Here is an 18376-nt window from a genome sequence, read left to right on the forward strand (position 1 = left end):
CCCAATACCCATTCTTAATCCCAACCCAACAACCTTGATCCGTAACGTAAGGCATGTGGGTTAAATATGGGTCCAAGGCTCTTTCGGATGCATCCAGATCCAGACCCGAGGGAGAGTCGCACACGCCCAACAGCAAGACGAGGGGGGGCCAGCAAGGCAGCAACTAACGACCAGCGGTGGGGTACATCAAAAGGGTAGCTTTGTAAATAAGCGCTCAAGTGATGGCATTTGCGGGGTCCCGTGCTCGTAATTCAAATGTGGCCTTTGAGATCCGGGGATTTTAATCGCGCGTTTCCTTCGTCTCGTTCTCGCGCGTGAGAAAGGGCGAGAGGGGAAAGAAGTAGAAAAGAAACGAGGGCACGCGAGAGGCAAAGGAAAAAAAATTCCCTCCACTTCGCTGATCGGACGGCAATTCTCGCCGGACGTAATCGGAAAATTTACCGGCGGGCAGAGTTCCTGCTCACCCGTTCTCGCGGAGAAGAAATTCACATCTGGCGGTGTCGAAATGAAGGTCTGCCGGAAGGAGCGCCATTCCTGGACGCCGTTTCCGGCCGGGTTCTCCCTAGGGAAATGAAATTCCGGAAGAAGAAATTTGCTGCTTGGAGGAGCAAAAGAAAATAAGTTTCCACCTTATGGAGGGAGGTAGGGCACGGGAAGCCTACCGGCTTTCTGTTTTTTATATTTTGGTCTTCTTCTTTTACTGGACAATGGTCGGAGCCGAATTGTGTCGAGTTAGGGTTTTTGATCGCATCGGTCTCGGTTTATGGCATTACTTGTTTTGTATAGATAATTGGCGGTAAGAACTGTGGGTTCTCGTTTTCTTGTGCGTGGGAGTATGCTGTTTTCAGTTCTGCTGCTCACTGCTGTACTGTGAGTTGGCTCCACCTTTCAGAGGTTTTGGAGTCTAGGGTTTGATATTGTCTTCCTGTTGCCGTATTATTATTGTAGCAATTATAGGTTTCTTCTGGCAGTAGTCCCGTATGTAAGCTCCTATCTGCGCGTGTGTGGTTGGGTGGGGGAGAGGAGGAGCGGGGAGAGGGGGAGGGAGGGAAAGCGGGCTGTGTTGCTGTGGGGTGTAGATGAGATGGAAAGGCGGTTGTGTTGGTTTAGGGTGAGATGAGACGGAAAGGGGTTATGTTGGTGTGGGGTGGAGATGGGATAAGGGATGTGGTTCCTCTTGTTAGGCTTATAATAAAAGGAGAACTTCATTTCCAAGTTTGGTAAAGGTGAAATCAAAGCGTCGTGCTGCTTGCAGGAGTTCAGGCATGTGACATTAGAGCACAATGAATTATGTTCCAAGTATCTATGCTTCTTAAGTATGCGTATGTTGCTGTTGGCACGTTATTAGAGGCTCCTGTAACAATGTTTTGCTGAGATATGGTGATTGTAGTAATCAACCAAAAATATGTTTCAATAATTCAATCAGCATGAACAGTGTTTGGGAAGTACCTCATTGTATCTGCAGGGTTTCCACTTCAAAACTGCAAGAGACAGGATCCTTTATGGTGTCTTCGTTGCTGCAATGCATCATAGTAGTGCTTGGGTACTTTGACGCGTGTCAATTTCCACGGTCTCACGCATTCTTCTGCTTTATCCTGCTTGAGTGGCCCTGTAGTAATGTCCTTCATAGTTTCACTAACTACACTTTCCAACGTCCCATAGAAGGTCCTTTCTTTCAGGAATTTATTTTGTTTCTTCCTCTTTCCGGACTTCATAAAAATGTTCCATCTCTGTTTTGCCACCATGTTTTCATTTTTTGTCTAGGTTTTGTTAAAGGGACAACCTTGAAAAAGATATTTATCTTTCAAGAAATTAAGAACATAGGATGATTCTGAGATTTTCATCCTGGATTATATGAGTGGGTTGGCATCTTGTTGGTGCCTGACTGAGACAAGCACTGCGCTGGTCCGATTATGGCTTTTGAGTTAAACAAAAATTATCATCTCATGATGCTTAGGCAGGTGATAAATTTTCTGTCCAAATACCATCCTATATTAGTAAGTTTTTGCCCATGCAAAAATTATTAGAAGGTAGTACACTATATAATTGATGATGTGAGAGAGAGTATGTAATGGGTCCCCCCACCCTTCAGCTTTCCCTATCAAAGGACATCATGTGGTATCCCTTGCATATATTTGATAATTGAAAAAGGAAAATCCCCTATGGTGTGATTTTGTACGCAGTTGTTTTTGCTGGACTTATCATAACTGTACGTTTCTTTCCATTCGTGGAAATAAAAAAGTGCACTTGATTAGCTTCCCAAAGGTGGTTTATTTTAAGAAGGTTTTAGTAAAAAATGGATAATATGGGACCAGTTCTATGTCAACTTTAAGCCCCTATTGAGTAAGTCGTTGTCTGGTGTACTTTTCTTGGACAAGTTTTACTTTGCCATGTAACCAGTTCTGGCTAGTATGATAAGATTTTCTTTTCCTTATTCATACAAGAGTTCATTGGCCTAGGTTGGAACATAGAACTTCTGATTTGAGTCTAGTTATTAAACCAAGATGAAATGAAAGACCAACAAAATAGAAAAGCCTATTTATCTATTTCTTTTTGGTTGATAATATAAGAGAAGATTGGAGGTTTATCCAATGTAGTTTATATGAACAAAGCTTCTCATTCAATAGACAGTAGGGTACCTAAAGATTGTTGTTGCCAGAACCTTTCTGGATGTACAGATTATCAAATGGTGTCAATGTCATCGAATATGGCACTAGACGTATCTGAATGATGCTAGAGAGAGGCCTCACTCTCTCTGTCTCGCTTTCTAATATCTTTCTGATATATTTTTTATATACAAAGGGCTATTTTGACTGGCTTTTTCACCCTCTATTTTCTCTCTCATTCTCACATTTACATTTTCCATTTACAATTCCAAAATTTTGTTTTGCTTTTGATACTACAGCATGCTATGCATTTATGCGTGTATCTGTGTGTGCCTCTACAGCCTGATCCAAGGTTTTTGAAATTGCTTCCCATACTTACATCTGCTCCTGCACCAACATCCATCTTGCATAGTCTATTTAAAAAAACACGATCTAGATCATGATTCGTATCAAGTAGTTCATGTTGAATATATTTATCAAGTTTGAAAAAAAAAAGAAGAATGCACATGTTGTTTCTAGGATGTCTGATACACCTGGTTTGTGTGTGTGTGTACATATATATACATACGCACACATATATATGCACATGTTTGTATGTTCATATGTCTGCATGCATGCATCAAGTGTGCTTGTGTTGGTTGTTACATTATACCTTATTGACTTATTGTGCTATGTTCTCTAGTTTGCATGGATTTAGGCATCAGTTATTGAAGTGTGATTTTAATTTTTATTTATGATCCTAGTAGTAGTAGGTTTTTATAATTTATAATGCCTCATGAGATTCAAATTTGGATATAGAGAAACATCAACCCATCACATGTCATGAATATGGCAGCTTAGAAATTGGTTCAAGAAAACCATGGCACACTGAACCTGTACACTTGAATAATAAATAAATCATGTTAAACATGGTACCCTGTTAAACATGATCCCGTAGTTGGTTTTCCTATTTGAGTGTCAGATTTAAGCAAATCAAGGGTTTACATTTTTAGGATATGGTGGTGAGTTCTAAGTTCCAACATATATGTTCTGTGTGGTTTATCTACTAGGTAGGGGATTTGGATCATGATAATAGCAGAGGATACTAAATTACTAATAAAGCCAAAGATCTGAATATGTTACAGAGGCTTGTATTCTTTTCACATTTTCTTCATTATATCTTATATCAACACGGTTGGTTTTTCTCCTAGGAACTGACGTGTGATGGAAAGCTTGCAGAATATAAGCAAGTTATCCAGAAACATCACTTTTTCACATCGCCAAAAGCATGATCCATTTTAGTTCCAACTTCCAAGCAGGCAAACCATGCTGACCATATCTGTTTGGTTACATTGAGTTTGTGCAGCCTGTACTATGATTGCACCTTGATAGTTTACTGCAAAACATCCATATGCTACCGTTTGTTTATGATGATGGTTGCTATTTAAAATGGTTACTGCTTGGAAGATGTTTGTCATTGTAGTGCCTTATAAGCTGTATATAAGGTGATCCATTTTCCAATCACTGAAATTTAAATTGCAGGTGTTCACTCATGGATTATGATGACAAAGAATTTGCATCTAGAAACACTCAATTAGTTGGTGAAGAGGACAGTAAATTCCCCCCTGGGTTGCGTTCATATGCACTTCCCAAGTTTGATTTAGATGAACATCTTCAAGTCCATTTAAGGTTTGACAGTTTAGGAGAAACAGGTATATTACTTGGCATTGCAAATCAGACAGAAGAACATTGGATCGAGGACTATTCAAGAGAAGATCAAAACATCCTCGTGCTTGATCCAGTTTCTCAGGGCCTTGACTTTGGTGTCAGTGCTGAAGAATCTTGCACTATTTCAAGGAGCAACAATGTTTGGTCTGAGGCAGCTTCTTCTGAATCTGTTGAGATGCTACTGAATTCTGTTGGGCAGGATGAAATGACCACTGATAAAGGTGACACTGCAAAAATGGATGCCCCTGATATACTTGGTAAGCTTGACCAGCAAATGAATTCTGGATTTTGTCCCACTGGTACCTCTTCTAATGCAAGAAGTGTCTCATCGGATGATTCTACAGTTCCACTTGATAGTTGCTTGCAAAGTTTATCTTCATCTGGAAAAGATCCTGTTGACGACGTGGAAGTTATACCAGAACATCATGGTGATGTTTCTGAATGTCAAAGTCTAGGCAATCGAGATGAGATGCGAAATGACTTGCATGAGAGTAGTGCAAGTAGACCTAGCACATTTTTGGAAAGAATCTCAACTGCAGTTGAATCTTCTCAAATGAATGAGGTGCTAGTAGATGATAAGAAGTGGCCCAGAGATGAGCTTTTGAGAGGTTTAGTTCCTCAACAAGCTGAAAACAAGTCGCAGAATGAGGGCCCGTTTGAGGGTGATTCTGTTGTAGATGATACATTACACTGTATCTCTGATTTTGATACTGAGATAACATCTGAAAAGCTTGTCAGCAAGCAAGCTGATTATCCAGCTACACGACTTGATACCGGAGAGGGTGCCATGCCAAGAGACACATGTAATGAACTTGTCTGTCAGGAGCTGCAAGGGTCTCCTGTAACTGATAATGCTAATGCAACTAATGGTAAAATTCCTGAAAAAGATGTAGAAAGCAATGATCATCCTGTCGAGCACAAATTTGTAGATAACAAGCGTGAGCTGCTTGGTGAAACATGTTTAGACAAAGATGATAGCATGGTTGTCACGAACTGTGGTTTGGCACAGACGATATCTGCTTCTAACATAGCTGAAGATGTGCAAAATTTCTCACAGTCCTCTGACTTTTGTAGCGTGGAGGTTAACACAACAAATGTAGAAGTAGTTGTTCATTGTTTGGATCCTATATCTTCACAAAAGGAAGTTTCTGGCAGCTTAGCAAATAGTAGAATCGCAAAACTTACTTTAGTTAATGATACCTCAGAAGTTCTTATGGATAATGGTCCACTATCACATGGCATGAGAGATAATAGAATGGCAGATATTGATTCATCAGGTTCTTCTCTCAAAGATGCTTCACAACAATTGTGTGGTAATAGTGCACCTGATCATGCCACTGTTCTTGGCAATGATACATTGGCATCTTCAGTGTTGGATACATCCAAAGCTGATGACGTTTCTCCTCTTGGAGATATGTCTGTGAGATATCCTCAGGAGCAATCTGAGAAGGACACTATACCAAGTAAGTTGGTTGGGTTGGAGATTGGGACCTCTGAAGATATTGTATGTACATGCTTGCCTTCTGAAGGTCTGACAGCCACTTCTCATCTGGTTAGCCCTGCGACAAATGGAATTTTTTCTGAGAATACGTCTGATATTGCAGTTGTCAACAACTTGGAGGACACTGTTAATCAGACAGTTACTGAAGATATCACCATGTCAAGTAAAGAACGTGTTCAACAAAAAGAAGGAACACCTGATGCGTCTGGATCGGGAGAAACAGGCAACAGAAATTTGGTTGCCTCACTTTCCTTAGAGGATGAGGTCAATGGTAAATGCCAGACAGTAAACACGTCCGATCTTGCTTCAGTTACTAAGGAACATGCAGTTCACATTGTTGCAGCAGAATCACATGGTCTGGTAATTGGTCATTCTTCAGCACCTGTACAACATTCAGATGATAATGTGCTCCTTACCAGGCTTCAGGCATCTGGGGTTGGAAAGGGCACTTCTGGGGATTCCACAGGAATTGAGAAAATTTCGGTTTCCTCTCCTTTATTTGATAAAGAAACTGATGCACCTGTGGTTTCTGAAGTCTCTGCAAAAGGATCTAAACTGTCGATGGCATCTGTGACAGGTAATCAATTGAACAAGTTGTCCTAAGGTCCTGAAGACAATCCTTTTTTCTCCTCTTCTTAAATTCTTGTTCTCATGTATAAGTTTTTAAGTTTATAGGCTGCACGTAAAATGCCAATTGTTGATGTTAAGGCAGTTGTTGGATGCAGTGCATGGTAGTGAGTACTGAATAGTCACTGCATGATAGTGCATTATCATTGAAGGTGGTTGTTGTTTTGCAGATGAAGAAACTGGCAAAGAGGAACAACCCATACCACCTATTGTTTCTGTTGTAGGATCTGCGGGTGCTTTCTGTGACAACAAACATCAGACTAATGAAAAGTCTGCCCATGAAGATCCTCCTCCAAGTACTGGGATATGTTCAGTTGGCTGTTCATCTGATGTTACATTGATAAATTCCTCACATTCAGATATAAAAACTCCTTCCGGTGTTATGATGGCTCCACCAGCATCAAATTCAGGTTCTTCCCTCCCCTCTCCTTCTAGTTTGCAGTTGTACAGAGAACCTTTCTTTTTTGTTGTTGCTCATGATATTCATGTGTTGCGGTTGGAAAATTACCCTTTTTATTTTATTTCTTCTGATAAATGTAATGTATTGAAGTTGTATAGTGGTAGTTTCATACCCTAATGTTGCATTTGGGAGATGGATTTCGTTGGGTTTGATCTGGAGTGGTTCAAGGTGTTCAGCCCTTCTAAATGTATTAGACAGCATTTCTATTTGGAACTCAACTTTGTTGGTCTCACTTGTATAAGAATTAAGTTCATCATCTTAGTCGTGATCAGAAAAGGGAAGAGAAAGTTGAATTGGTGTAATAACTGGGTTATAGGCAATTGCATCCATTCCTCCTCATTTAATCTACATTTGATTGTGAACCAAATCATACATAGGGGCATACACAGATTCTGTAGCTTGAGTGCACTTTACAGCAAAGCTGTCAAAATATTTTTGGCCTTCAAATAACAATCTCCAGTCAATTTGGAGCAGAGACCAAAATCAAGCTTCATCTGGGTCTACTCATGTGGGTCTCTTCAAGCTTGGGTTGAGCTTGAACATAGTTGGTACTGGCCATAACTCACATTTTGTGCTGACTGCTGAGCTTGAACAACCGATGGCCTGCTTCTCTTTTCTTCTTTGTTGGGTTCTAATCATGATTTTGATGTGGACGTTATCTTCAGATTTGGATCCAGAAAGTGGTTCAAATGCATTAATGTTCATATTTGGGATCAATTTATAAGTTTTGTACAACTGTTGTTGTTATGATTAAAACCTTACATGATAATGTAAATTGTTTCTGGAAGTTGAAGCCTTAAATTATGTTCAAGGTGTCTACAATAGGGATTGTTTGAAGAATGATGTGAATGCCCCAAAAGCTGACAATGATGTTGTCCCTGTAGATCCTGATTGTGGTTCGCCTACAGTCATTAGTTGCAGTGAACCTTGTGTCAGTGACAAGGCATGGCATGAAGGTGAAAAACAGTCACTGGTTCAGAACTGTCCTACTTCCGGGGTTGTATCTTGTGCTCCTGCTGATGTTTCTGTTCACACTGATGTCCCAAAGGCAACTGATCGAACTCCTCAAACCCCTGAGAGAAGTAATGTGACTGAAAGCGACAAAAGTTTCACGTTTGAGGTTGGCAAACTGGCGAGTTCAGTTGTGTGCGAAAAGAATGGGGAAGCTTATAAGTCATTTCCTTCTGTTCAGCGGCTTCAGCCTGCTGAACCATTGCAGGTAGTTTTGGTTTTCCTTCTTACCTACTCATATATTGTTTTTTCGCATTTTTTATTTTTGTTTTTCTTCCCTTTATTTGAACTCGAGTACTTCTAACAGCTTTCTCTTTCTTTATCCAGGCAAACCATAAAAGATCAACTGAGAGGACACCTCGTAGTCGTAGGAATCCAACATCTAATGAGAAAAGGGTGATTGAACCTGGAAAAGACCCCAGTACAGGCAAAAGCAGGTCAAGATTTGGTAGTCGAACTGAAAGAGTTGCTTCAGGTAAAGGAAGGCCTGCAAAAGAATCACTTTCTACAAGGTTGATGTCCTCAAACGCACGTGAGGGTAAAAATTTGGCTGATAATTCTGCTAGTCCTGTTGGGACTTTACTAAGCACTCCAATGCAAGTGGAAGAGGGGAAAAAGTTGGCATACATAGAAAGTAGCACTACAAAATCATACTCTATGAAGGCTGCCCAGACATCTAATCTATCAGATTTGACTACTTTTGCTTCTCCAACATCAGGTCTGTTTCAACAGCCCTTTACGGATATGCAGCAACTCCAGTTACGAGCACAGATTTTTGTTTATGGATCTCTGATGTAAGTTTGTTACTTTTCTCCTTTGTGTTGATTCAGCTGACCACCTCCGTGGCACTTCTTCCAGTTTCCTGGTTTAATGGGTTTAGTATTTTATTTCAGTCAAGGCACAGCACCAGATGAGGCTTGTATGGTTTCAGCATTTGGTGAATCTGGGGGAGGTCTGTATGGCCTTAATTTAAAATTTTGTTATTCATTCTCTGGATTTATGTTTTTGTACAATTTATGATTGGCTGATGTTGGAGCAGTTAGATCTTAATGGTTATGGTTATTATATAACAATCAGATGGTGGAAGAAGCATGTGGGAAACTGCATGGCATTTAGCAGTTGAACGTTCTCGCAGTCAGAAATCTTGGGCAAACTCTGAGGTGTCTCCAGTTGCTAACTCAGGTTCACTTTTTTCTGTTACTTCATGTGACTTGTTTGAGATGCCATGTTGTCATGCCTTGGAGTTTAATTTGTCTAGTTTCTTGTTTAAAAGGTCTCTCACCCCCTTTATTTTCAGGGATAAAAAGTAATGAGCAAACACCAAAAGGAAATTCTGTTCAGGGGAAAAGTTCCATCATCTCTGCTGGTCGAGCTGCTGGCAAGGGTTCCTCTGTGTCACATCCAAGTCCTGCAGTTTCTATGCCTTCACCAACATGGATCATGGCAACCTCATCTCGTGACATGGTCCAGGCCAATACTGTAACAAGGACATCACCTGTGGATCCTCATACAACCCTTACACCATTACATGTCCTGTATCCTTCCCCCCATATAAGGCCTGTTGCAGGGCATCCAAGTACTTGGCCTTCTCATCTTCCCAGTCCTGTTCCCTGGATTTTTCCTCCTCAAGCATCAACCATGGATGGTACACCATATGCCACTTTCCCCACACCAGAAACTGTTCACGCAACTTCTATTCGGGAACATCCTGTGGCAGCATCTGTGAATGTAACTTCTATTAGTCAACCAATTGCTTCCAGTCCCTTGTCCACTGCTGTGAGTTCTGCAGTGGCTTCTGCAGGCATACATACAGAAGTGTTGCCGACTACCACTTGTGGTATGCTGCCTTCTACAGGCTCAAAACCCAGGAAGAGGAAAAAGAGCACGCCTGCAGAGAATAGTTCACTTCCATATGTTCATCCTTTTCCTACAGAATTAGGTTCTGTGGCAGTAACTCCTACTAAGCAGATCCATGTACCTACTTCTGTTAGCACACCTACTACTTTTTCATTCACTTCTGCGGTATCTACATCAAGAGCTGCTTCTGGTGAACCTACACCTAGTCCCTTGGCACTGTCAAATTATCAGATATGTGGCAATAACCCTGAGCAAAGAGCTATCTTTTCAAAAGAGGCCTGCAGTCGAATTGAACAGGCTAAGAGACAAGCAGAAGATGCTGCAGCAGTTTCAGCATCTGCTGTCAGGCATAGCCAGGACATCTGGAGTCATCTCGCTGTAAAGAGGAATTCTGGACTTGTTTCTGATGTTGAAGAAACACTGGCATCTGCAGCTGTTGCAGCTGCTGCAGCTGCTTCGGTAGCAAAGGCAGCTGCTGCAGCAGCTAAGGTTGCATCTGATGCAGCATTGCAAGCAAAACTGATGGCTGATGAGGCTTTGACTATGAATAAGGCGTTTACTGGTGTTTGTGGTACTGAGCCCGATACTTCTGATGGTATGAGAAGCTCTGGGATTGTTACTGCATCATCTTTGAATGGGAAAGTGAAACAGGGAGTCTCCAGTTCAGCCCTTGAATTTGCAAGGGAGGCTGCTAGAAAGAGGGTTGAAGCTGCTTCAGCTGCAACAAAACGGGCACAGAATCTTGATGCAGTAGTAAAGGCTGCAGAGTTAGCTACAGAGGCTATATCACAAGCAACTGCAATTGTTGCAATGGGTGACCCTATCCCGATGACATTGACTGAGTTACTTGAAGCAGGTCCTGGGGGTTACTGGAAAGATCAAGATGTCTTTAGTTCGTTCACAAAGAAAACAAAAACCATGGAGATACTACAGCTGTCAAATGGGGCTCGTATAGAACCTAATAATAGCTTGTATTTGAAGTATTCACCTAAAAAAGATATTATGCTCGGTTTTGATGAGGGGAATGGCAATGCTTCTAAAGATTCATCCAAACAGTCAACTGACGACCAGAGAGAGCTGATCAGTGGGGCTTGTGTTGCTGTTCCCATCATTGAAACTACAGAGATAAACCAAAAGAAGCAAAAACTTTCTCAGTCCATTAATAGTGTTGGATCCATCCCTTCATCTGAACATGTTTCAGGAAATGTGTCCATGTCCATGCAATTTGAAGACTTCGGAAAAGATGAGCAAAGTGAAGCTTCAAATGAAAAATCCATTAAGCAGGGATCACTTGTTGAGGTGAGATTTATGTGTTGTTGATTTGAGGATATCACGGTCTTCTGAAGTCAAATAGATGTGTTGTATCATTTTTTTTGGGTGCACATATGTGAACATTTGTTTGTGCAACAGTTGCTTCTATAGTTGCATTTACGACTTCATGTGTGTATTTATGTGGCTGTGTGCATATCCCATGCATAGATGCACATGTATGTATTAGGACTTGTGCATGTTAATTTTTAGCTTGTCTAGGGGTGTATTCATGTGAATTGAGTTTCGGGTGAAGTTTTTGCCTCAAGTCCTATGTGTGATCAGCTTCTAGAGTGAAGCCTTTTGCCTTGGATATTTTATACAAACCTCTGTGTTAGTAGGTAGTAGAAAGTTTAATTAAGAATATTTTTTCCCAAGGAAGCATCTTGTGGTAATGCAAGTTACGCAAAGTTAACATAAACAGGCACACAGTGACACAGATAAGGTGTGGTCTGTGAGTGTATATTTTCTAGCATATAATGTGTAGGAAACTTTTGACCGCATGAAGATGCTGGATGATGGCTTCTGAAGAACTTTGCTGGAATCTGAAATGGTTATCGACTGAGAAATATGTGGTGAAAATGTTGATTTATTGGTGTTGTGTAAAATTCTGTTCTGGTTATTTTTTCTTTTTGACAGCATATATAAAGTGAATTGGTTACCTCAAAAGGTCGATTACTATGAATTCTAAGGCGATTGGTGAATCATATTGAATCATCATTCTTTGGAAAACGTCGAGGAAATTTTGTTGAGTAAGGCCATTTCTTAGTGTAGTGGAGAGAATTGATTTTTTGAAGCCCGAGTTGTTGAGCTTGTGTTCTTTTAGTCCTTTTCGGTTTCACATGTTGGATCTCTTGTAGAATCAATGTGTCTAGTAGTCCTTCTCTTTTCCAAAGTAATCTCATTTATTGATCTGCATATCTTATTTTTTACTATTTTGTAACATGACAGGTTATTTCTGATGAGGAAGGTCTTAGAGCAGTCTGGTTCTCAGCCAGGGTATTAGAGGTAAAGGATGGAAAGGCCTATGTCTGCTACAATAATCGTTTGTCTGATGAAGGTAACTATTAGAGTGTGCACAACTGCACATTGATGCTTCTGTTCTATTCTCTAAGACCATTGCTTTTACCTTAGGAGATGCTTTTCTGGATAATCTGCATGTTTTTGTGACATTTTGTTAATTCATTTTCAATGTGGAAGGCCCAGGGCAGCTCAAAGAGTGGATACCTCTTAAACTTGATGGTAAACCTCCAAGAATACGCATCGCTCATCCTATGACTGCCGTGAAATTTGAAGGTACAAGAAAACGACGTCGAGCAGCTATGGGAAACTATAACTGGTCTGCTGGTGATCATGTTGATGCCTGGATGCGTGACGGGTATGAAAGCATTTTATATTTCTGTTTGTTTGATGGTATGGTTGAATTGTTAGTGGTACTACATGCTATTAGCTGATGGACTAAGAACCTTCAAATTCAAAATGTGAACTGTGCCCTACTCAAAATGTGCTGATTGTGCTTACTTCCTTTGTACCATGGGCAAACAGTTTGGTCCTCCTTGAACAAAGGGAGCATGCATGGTTTGGTTAGGGCACAGTTCCCTCTTCTCTCTTTCTATACACACACACACACACACACACACACACATACAGACAGGCACATACACATGCACATGCATTTGTTTTTGTTGGTGATTGTTGCTCTGAGATTTTCCTTAGATGGCTTGTTTTGTTTTATTTTGGTTCTTGTCTTTTGTGATATAGATTGTGAATCCATAGACTTTTTGTTTTTGCAGCTGGTGGGAAGGGATTATCATGGAGAAAAGTAAAGAAGATGAATCTAAATTGACCGTTCGTTTTCAAGGTAATGATGATATTCTTTTATCTAGTAATTTGTTTTGTTCGATTGTAAATGCATGTGCTTTTTTTTCTTCCATACATAGTAGCTCTTATTCCTATTCATTTTTGTTGTCCGTACTTTTAAATATAGTTCTGTTTGCCATTAAGTAGCGCCCAACATATTTTTCCAGTTTTTACTTGATCAAATGATCATTCATTAGCTTTAAGGCAACAATATTTGCAATGGAGCTTTGGTATCATGTCTTTATCAAAGTCATTAGCTGCCTAAGTTTCGCTTGTTAAACAAAGTTGTTCAATCTGTGGAGTTATAGTCTACAATTCAAAATCACATCTGAATTTTGTGCTCACTTTCTCTGGTTGTCACATCTTCCCATGCTTGGTTTTACTAAAGGGTGTCATTGACGGCAAATTTGATAAGAAAATGAATGAAAGCCAACACAGTTAAATGAAAATCATAAAAGGAAACAAAATTAATGACAGAGTTACTTGTGTCTGTGCTATGTTTGACCGTGTAAATAAAGTGACCTAGACTCCTAATGAGTCAAACCTCTGTGGCTTGTAAGATAAACTTGCTAAGTAGACTGTGTATGTGACATAAGTTAAATTGGATTCGCTTCAGTGTACCTGGTCGTTAACTTGAGCCTTGTCCAACAACATTGAGTCAGACTTGACTTTCCTTATCTTGTATGGGGAGCAGCTACATTTTTGCTACTGTTGTGGATTATTTTCTGCTTAATTCTTGGACCCTTGTGTGCCAATGTTGAGTTCTTTTACGTTGTTCCACTACTCCAGTTTCTGTTTTTGCTCAGTTTGAAGAACCGCTTTATAATTATCTTAATTAAATTACAACTTGTTACTGAAATTTTATTACCGTTAATGCTTTTCCCTGCTTGGGTTGACTTGGATCAGGTAGGGCAAGTGGGGCCTTATTGTTCATTTACTATTATCAACTGCATTGTGGAGTGTGGTGGTTATCTTCTCTTTCGTTCTGAATTGATTTTTGTCGATGTTTTTGTTTCATTGGTTGCACTTATTTGAGTATGGTTGTGTCTGCATTTGCTTATTTTTAAGAGCCATTGCTTGTTTTGCTTGAGATGGATTTCATGAGTATTGAAGTTCCAATTGCAATTTGCATTGCGCATGCAGCTGAGGGAGATGCCCGGACTATAAGAGCTTGGGACATTCGACCATCTTTAATTTGGAAGGATAGTCAGTGGGTAGAGTGGTCAAGGGACTCTGGTTGTTGGCTTAATGAGGTTGGACTTAGCATCCTTTTTACTTTTTTTCTTTCTTTTTTTTCTTTGGTCATCCTCTGATACTGAATCAAACAAATGTTTGGTTATTTTTTGCGTCTTTGCGAAGAATTATGTGCTTATTTAGAACATTTGGTTATTTTGGCATTTTTGTGGTTAGCAAGGGGATGCTCCATTGGATGAACGGCAAAAGTTGGATAGGAATCTTGAAAATGATTCCTCACTTGACAAGGGACAAGAAAATCCACCAAAGATTGTGTGTTCTGCTAGCTCACCCCAAGAATTGACAGAACTGGGTTTGGCAAGCAAAGACACGTTTTGTCTTGGAAGGAGCACCGCTGAGAACAATGAGCTGGCTTCAGGGAGGATTACGCGAACTGGACTGCAGAAACAAGGATCAAGGGTGGTGTTTGGGGTTCCAAAACCTGGGAAGAAAAGGAAATTTATGGACGTAAGCAAGCACTATGGTGCAGAACAGGTTGGCAAGGTTGGTGACACAAATAACATGGCGAAGTTTTCCAGGTATTTGATGCCACAGAAAACCTCTGGTGGAACAAGTGCTTCTAAAGATGATCCAAAGGGAGGCCGAACGACCAACACAAGGTCCAAGGATGTGTTGGGAAAGTTGCAGGGGGGTCAAAGTAAAAGCAGATCTAGAAAGGTTATACAGTCAGTTTCTTGTTTGCCACCTTCCAGTGGGTCTATTGAGACTGACCAATTGAGTGGGCAACCTTGTCTTACCCATGAAGGGAACCCAGAGAAACAGAACCGAGCAGAAATTGTATCTGACATTCCTAAAGCACCAAATACTTCACGCCCTTTTTCTTCTATTGGGCGGGATCTATTACCACATGGAAAGAAGGTCCCTTCAGCTGTAGATTCTAGAGTGGCCCCAAAAGTAAAAGTTGCAGCAGCGGCTGAAAGGTCATCTTCTGGTGAAGGAAAGCTGGTGCCTGACTTGGCTGAGCCTCGGAGGTCTAATCGCAGAATTCAGCCAACTTCAAGGGTAAGTAAACATAACTCTCTTCAACTTGGTAATGTTGTTGAAAGTAGATATGCTTCTCAGTGCCTCTAGGATTAAATCATCAATTACGATAGCTAGATTTCTGTGAAGTTGAGGACATGATTGGATTATAAGGCCTTGTTCTCCAGATGTTTTCTTCTATATGAAGGTGCTGACTAGACATGAATTTGAACTAATACTTAATCCAAGCATGTCTGGATATTTATTCTTTTTGGTTTTTATTCTCTCAATCCAACTATGCGGAGTTATAAGGAAACAGTAAGGCATGTTACAGAAACAAGTGGTCTACGTTGTAGGATTTTGGTGGCTTTTGCATTCAATTTAGGCCATGGTGCCACTAACAGCATTATAATGATGTTCTCACAGCTACTGGAAGGATTACAAAGCTCCTTAACCATCGGCAAGGTCTCTTCGAGTGCAGTGCCTGACAAGGGTAGCAAAGCGTTGACCAGGAGCGTTAATTCTTCTGTCAGAGGTATGAATTTCCCTTTTCTTTACTGCGTCTAATTCCTTTCCCAACTGACCGAATCGACGTGTTTGGAACCAGGAAATGGTCATGGCTTACAGAAATAACTAGAGTTGAAAATCAAGGTTTCTTTTTGCACCACGATGATAAGGTGGACAAAGAAATACAGCCGTTTCAGTTTTCAGTGTACATAACGTTAGCTGTAGGTGGAGGTATGGATGGCCCTGGCTTTTGTGGAGACGGTTGTAGCATGCACTATATGTATGTATTCCAAAAGTTAGCTCCTTTTTATAAAAAATTTCCCTTTTTTTTAATGTGAGTTTCTTTTGGTATAACAGAGCATGTACATGAAATTCGTTGGTTTTTGATGATTTTTTCTATGCAGGTGTAAAAGTTACTAACTTGTTTTTCTTATCCGTAATGGCGCAAGTGCAGTCTTGCAACTCACGTGACACTCCATAGTTCATGGAAGGAGAATACGTACAAAGCTCCTTGTCATGCTGGCATGAACCAATGGTTGTATATATTTTATATATACTAAATGCTTAGATGGTCGTGGCTCTCAGGCTCTTAACCTGGCAACTGAAGTTGCTGTTCCTTGGGGAAAGCGTTTGTTAGGCTGTTCGGAAGTGTCTAGGTGTAAAAAACGGTTTTAGTGCGTGTATCTCTTTTTTTGATAAAATATCAATACTGTGTGCCGCCTGTATCACTTTGTTTTTCATTTTTATGAATTTTAAAAATAATTTAAAAAAATGTTAAATTGATTCAGAAAGTGAAAACGATATATATATATATATATATATATATATATATATATGTATATATATAGCATCGGTTATATATAATGCCCCTTTAATTTAATTAAAATATCTGCATCAACGCAACGGTTGTTAAAGCCTAGCGTGATTGCCGTTTTCAATAAAATATGCCCTTACTATCTTTCTTTTTCCCGTTTTCCCTCCCATGGCTATAAACGCGCTCTTTTAGACTTTTAGTATCTTGTGAATGGCAGAAAGTGTTCTTGCAAGGAAGGCTGCTGTTCATGCCATTAAAAATAATTTTCTGGATCTGATTGACCTTGAAAATTATTCTTCATATCAGAACAGGTTGAGAATTTTAACTCAGATATAATAAAAGAATTTCATTGAAAATGAGAAGGAAAATGAGAAAGTGCATCTAGGTCAGCGGATCTCTCTGGCTGTTAAAAGCTAGGTGATTGGAATTATTTTGTTAGATTGCCAATTGACTTGACAACGTGTGGCTCACTTTCACAAGAGAGGTTACTCACCTTTACATACATTCAGTTAACAAACCAGTTTCATACCCTACTTTAAAGGGATAAGATAGGCTGGCTTGTTATAAAAAATTATTTGCATGCGTTCTATTCACGTGGTTCCTTATTTTTGAAGGGTTGAGATAAATTTTAAGTAAACTAAAAGAAAGTGTAGACTAAATTTGAACTTATCAACAAGCGATAAAGTAGACGTCAAAATGAAAGCCACCACGTCTCTAATTACGAGCTCATCGACCAGCTTGATCAATGGTCTAATTAATGATTGTCATCACTATTAATCATTAGTTTTTCATCAAGAAGTAACCTTAACGCGCCTTATGGATGTTAATCACTATGTTTACTCTATTTGCAGTTGTCTGGTGCTGTGGGAATGGTTGTGCTGTTTTTTCGACATCTGACTTTCATGGATGCACTTGAAAAGTTCAAATCTATATGCTTGAGAAAGATTGTCAAAACCCAATACATGAGTTGGATTTAAGAAGATGTAAATTTCAAAATCAAGAGCTTTAAATTTATCAAAAAGTTGGAGGGTCAGAAATTCCAATTTATGTATTAAATCTTGACAATTCTTTGCAAACATAGGTTTAGATCTTTGAAGTTCATTGACTAGCCGAAACCCAACCGGACCAGCCAAACTGAACATAAGCCAATGGAAGAAGCAGGTGTGGGCCGATGTGGGCTATTGCCCACACCAGTACGCAAAAATTGCCTTCTTTACAAGTTGATACCTTCATAATTTTTATTTATATACAAGCGCCCCTTAAAATTTAAAATTTAAAACATTAATTGTTATACATAAACATAGTCAAGTGCTGGATTCACTTACTTTTGAAGTCCCTTTCCGACTTCTTGCAACTCATTAACCTTAGGGTGGAGAGGGAAATATGAAAAGGAAAACTACATAAACAACATTCGAAATCTTATGTTCTTGGATCCTTGCTCCCATATTTTTCTTTCTTTCTCTTCTTCGTAACGGGTAATCCTTTTGAAAGAGAACTTATTTTGCCTTTTTCGTTTTTCTGAATACTAGAGCTGAACTTGAACTTGCTTCACAAGTTTCTCACATTCCTCAGCTTCTCCTAATCCCGGACAACTTCATTGTAGAGGTTAGAGCCCGTTGAAGTGATTGACAAACCTTGTCAAATTTCTATGGAAGATAGGAGGATGATTTTGGACGGTGACGATGGTTTTAAAGACTAGCTATAGAGAAACGTATTGCTTTCGACAAAACTATTTGCATAAATGTGATCTCATAGACTCATATTGAAGAACGCCAAAAGACAAGGATTTGTTTCCTTAGAAGTTTACGAGAATTTAAAGGACAATGGTTCCCACTTTTCTAAATCGTAGGATTCAACCCTCATCAAGAAAGCATGATTTCGTGCGAATTTCTCGGTTTTTGCCA

The 18376-nt window shown here is 39.8% G+C and overlaps 1 protein-coding gene across 4 annotated transcripts; it reads left to right on the forward strand.

Annotated features, from left to right (window-relative positions):
- The first annotated feature begins 283 nt into the window (after positions 1 to 283).
- Positions 284 to 16383, forward strand: LOC116266338 (uncharacterized). 4 transcript variants are annotated; one of them, XR_004175335.2, is made up of 16 exons: positions 284 to 642; positions 4128 to 6391; positions 6612 to 6851; positions 7714 to 8120; positions 8240 to 8706; positions 8806 to 8864; positions 8990 to 9094; positions 9210 to 11068; positions 12029 to 12137; positions 12278 to 12455; positions 12871 to 12938; positions 14081 to 14190; positions 14348 to 15193; positions 15578 to 15686; positions 15759 to 15938; positions 16063 to 16383. XR_004175335.2 is itself a non-coding variant. In XM_031647505.2 (15 exons), the coding sequence occupies exons 2-15, from the start codon at positions 4138 to 4140 to the stop codon at positions 15782 to 15784; spliced, it is 6837 nt and encodes a 2278-aa protein (XP_031503365.1). In that variant the 5' UTR covers positions 284 to 642; positions 4128 to 4137; the 3' UTR covers positions 15785 to 15991. The 4 variants fall into 4 exon arrangements, 1 of the variants encoding a protein (XP_031503365.1); XR_004175336.2 differs by having other exon boundaries at positions 16113 to 16383; XR_004175337.2 differs by having other exon boundaries at positions 7786 to 8120.
- Positions 16384 to 18376: the final 1993 nt, after the last annotated feature.

This window comes from Nymphaea colorata, chromosome 12, assembly GCF_008831285.2.
Source record: "Nymphaea colorata isolate Beijing-Zhang1983 chromosome 12, ASM883128v2, whole genome shotgun sequence".
Classification (NCBI taxonomy): domain Eukaryota; kingdom Viridiplantae; phylum Streptophyta; class Magnoliopsida; order Nymphaeales; family Nymphaeaceae; genus Nymphaea; species Nymphaea colorata.

Bases quoted from the DNA above. Each gene is read 5' to 3' on its own strand.
- LOC116266338 (XM_031647505.2), top strand. From the start codon at position 4,138: ATGGATTATGATGACAAAGAATTTGCATCTAGAAACACTCAATTAGTT. The intron at 6,392-6,611 runs GTAATCAATTGA...GTTGTTTTGCAG, and splicing joins GTCGATGGCATCTGTGACAG to ATGAAGAAACTGGCAAAGAG. The intron at 12,456-12,870 runs GTATGAAAGCAT...TTGTTTTTGCAG, and splicing joins GATGCCTGGATGCGTGACGG to CTGGTGGGAAGGGATTATCA.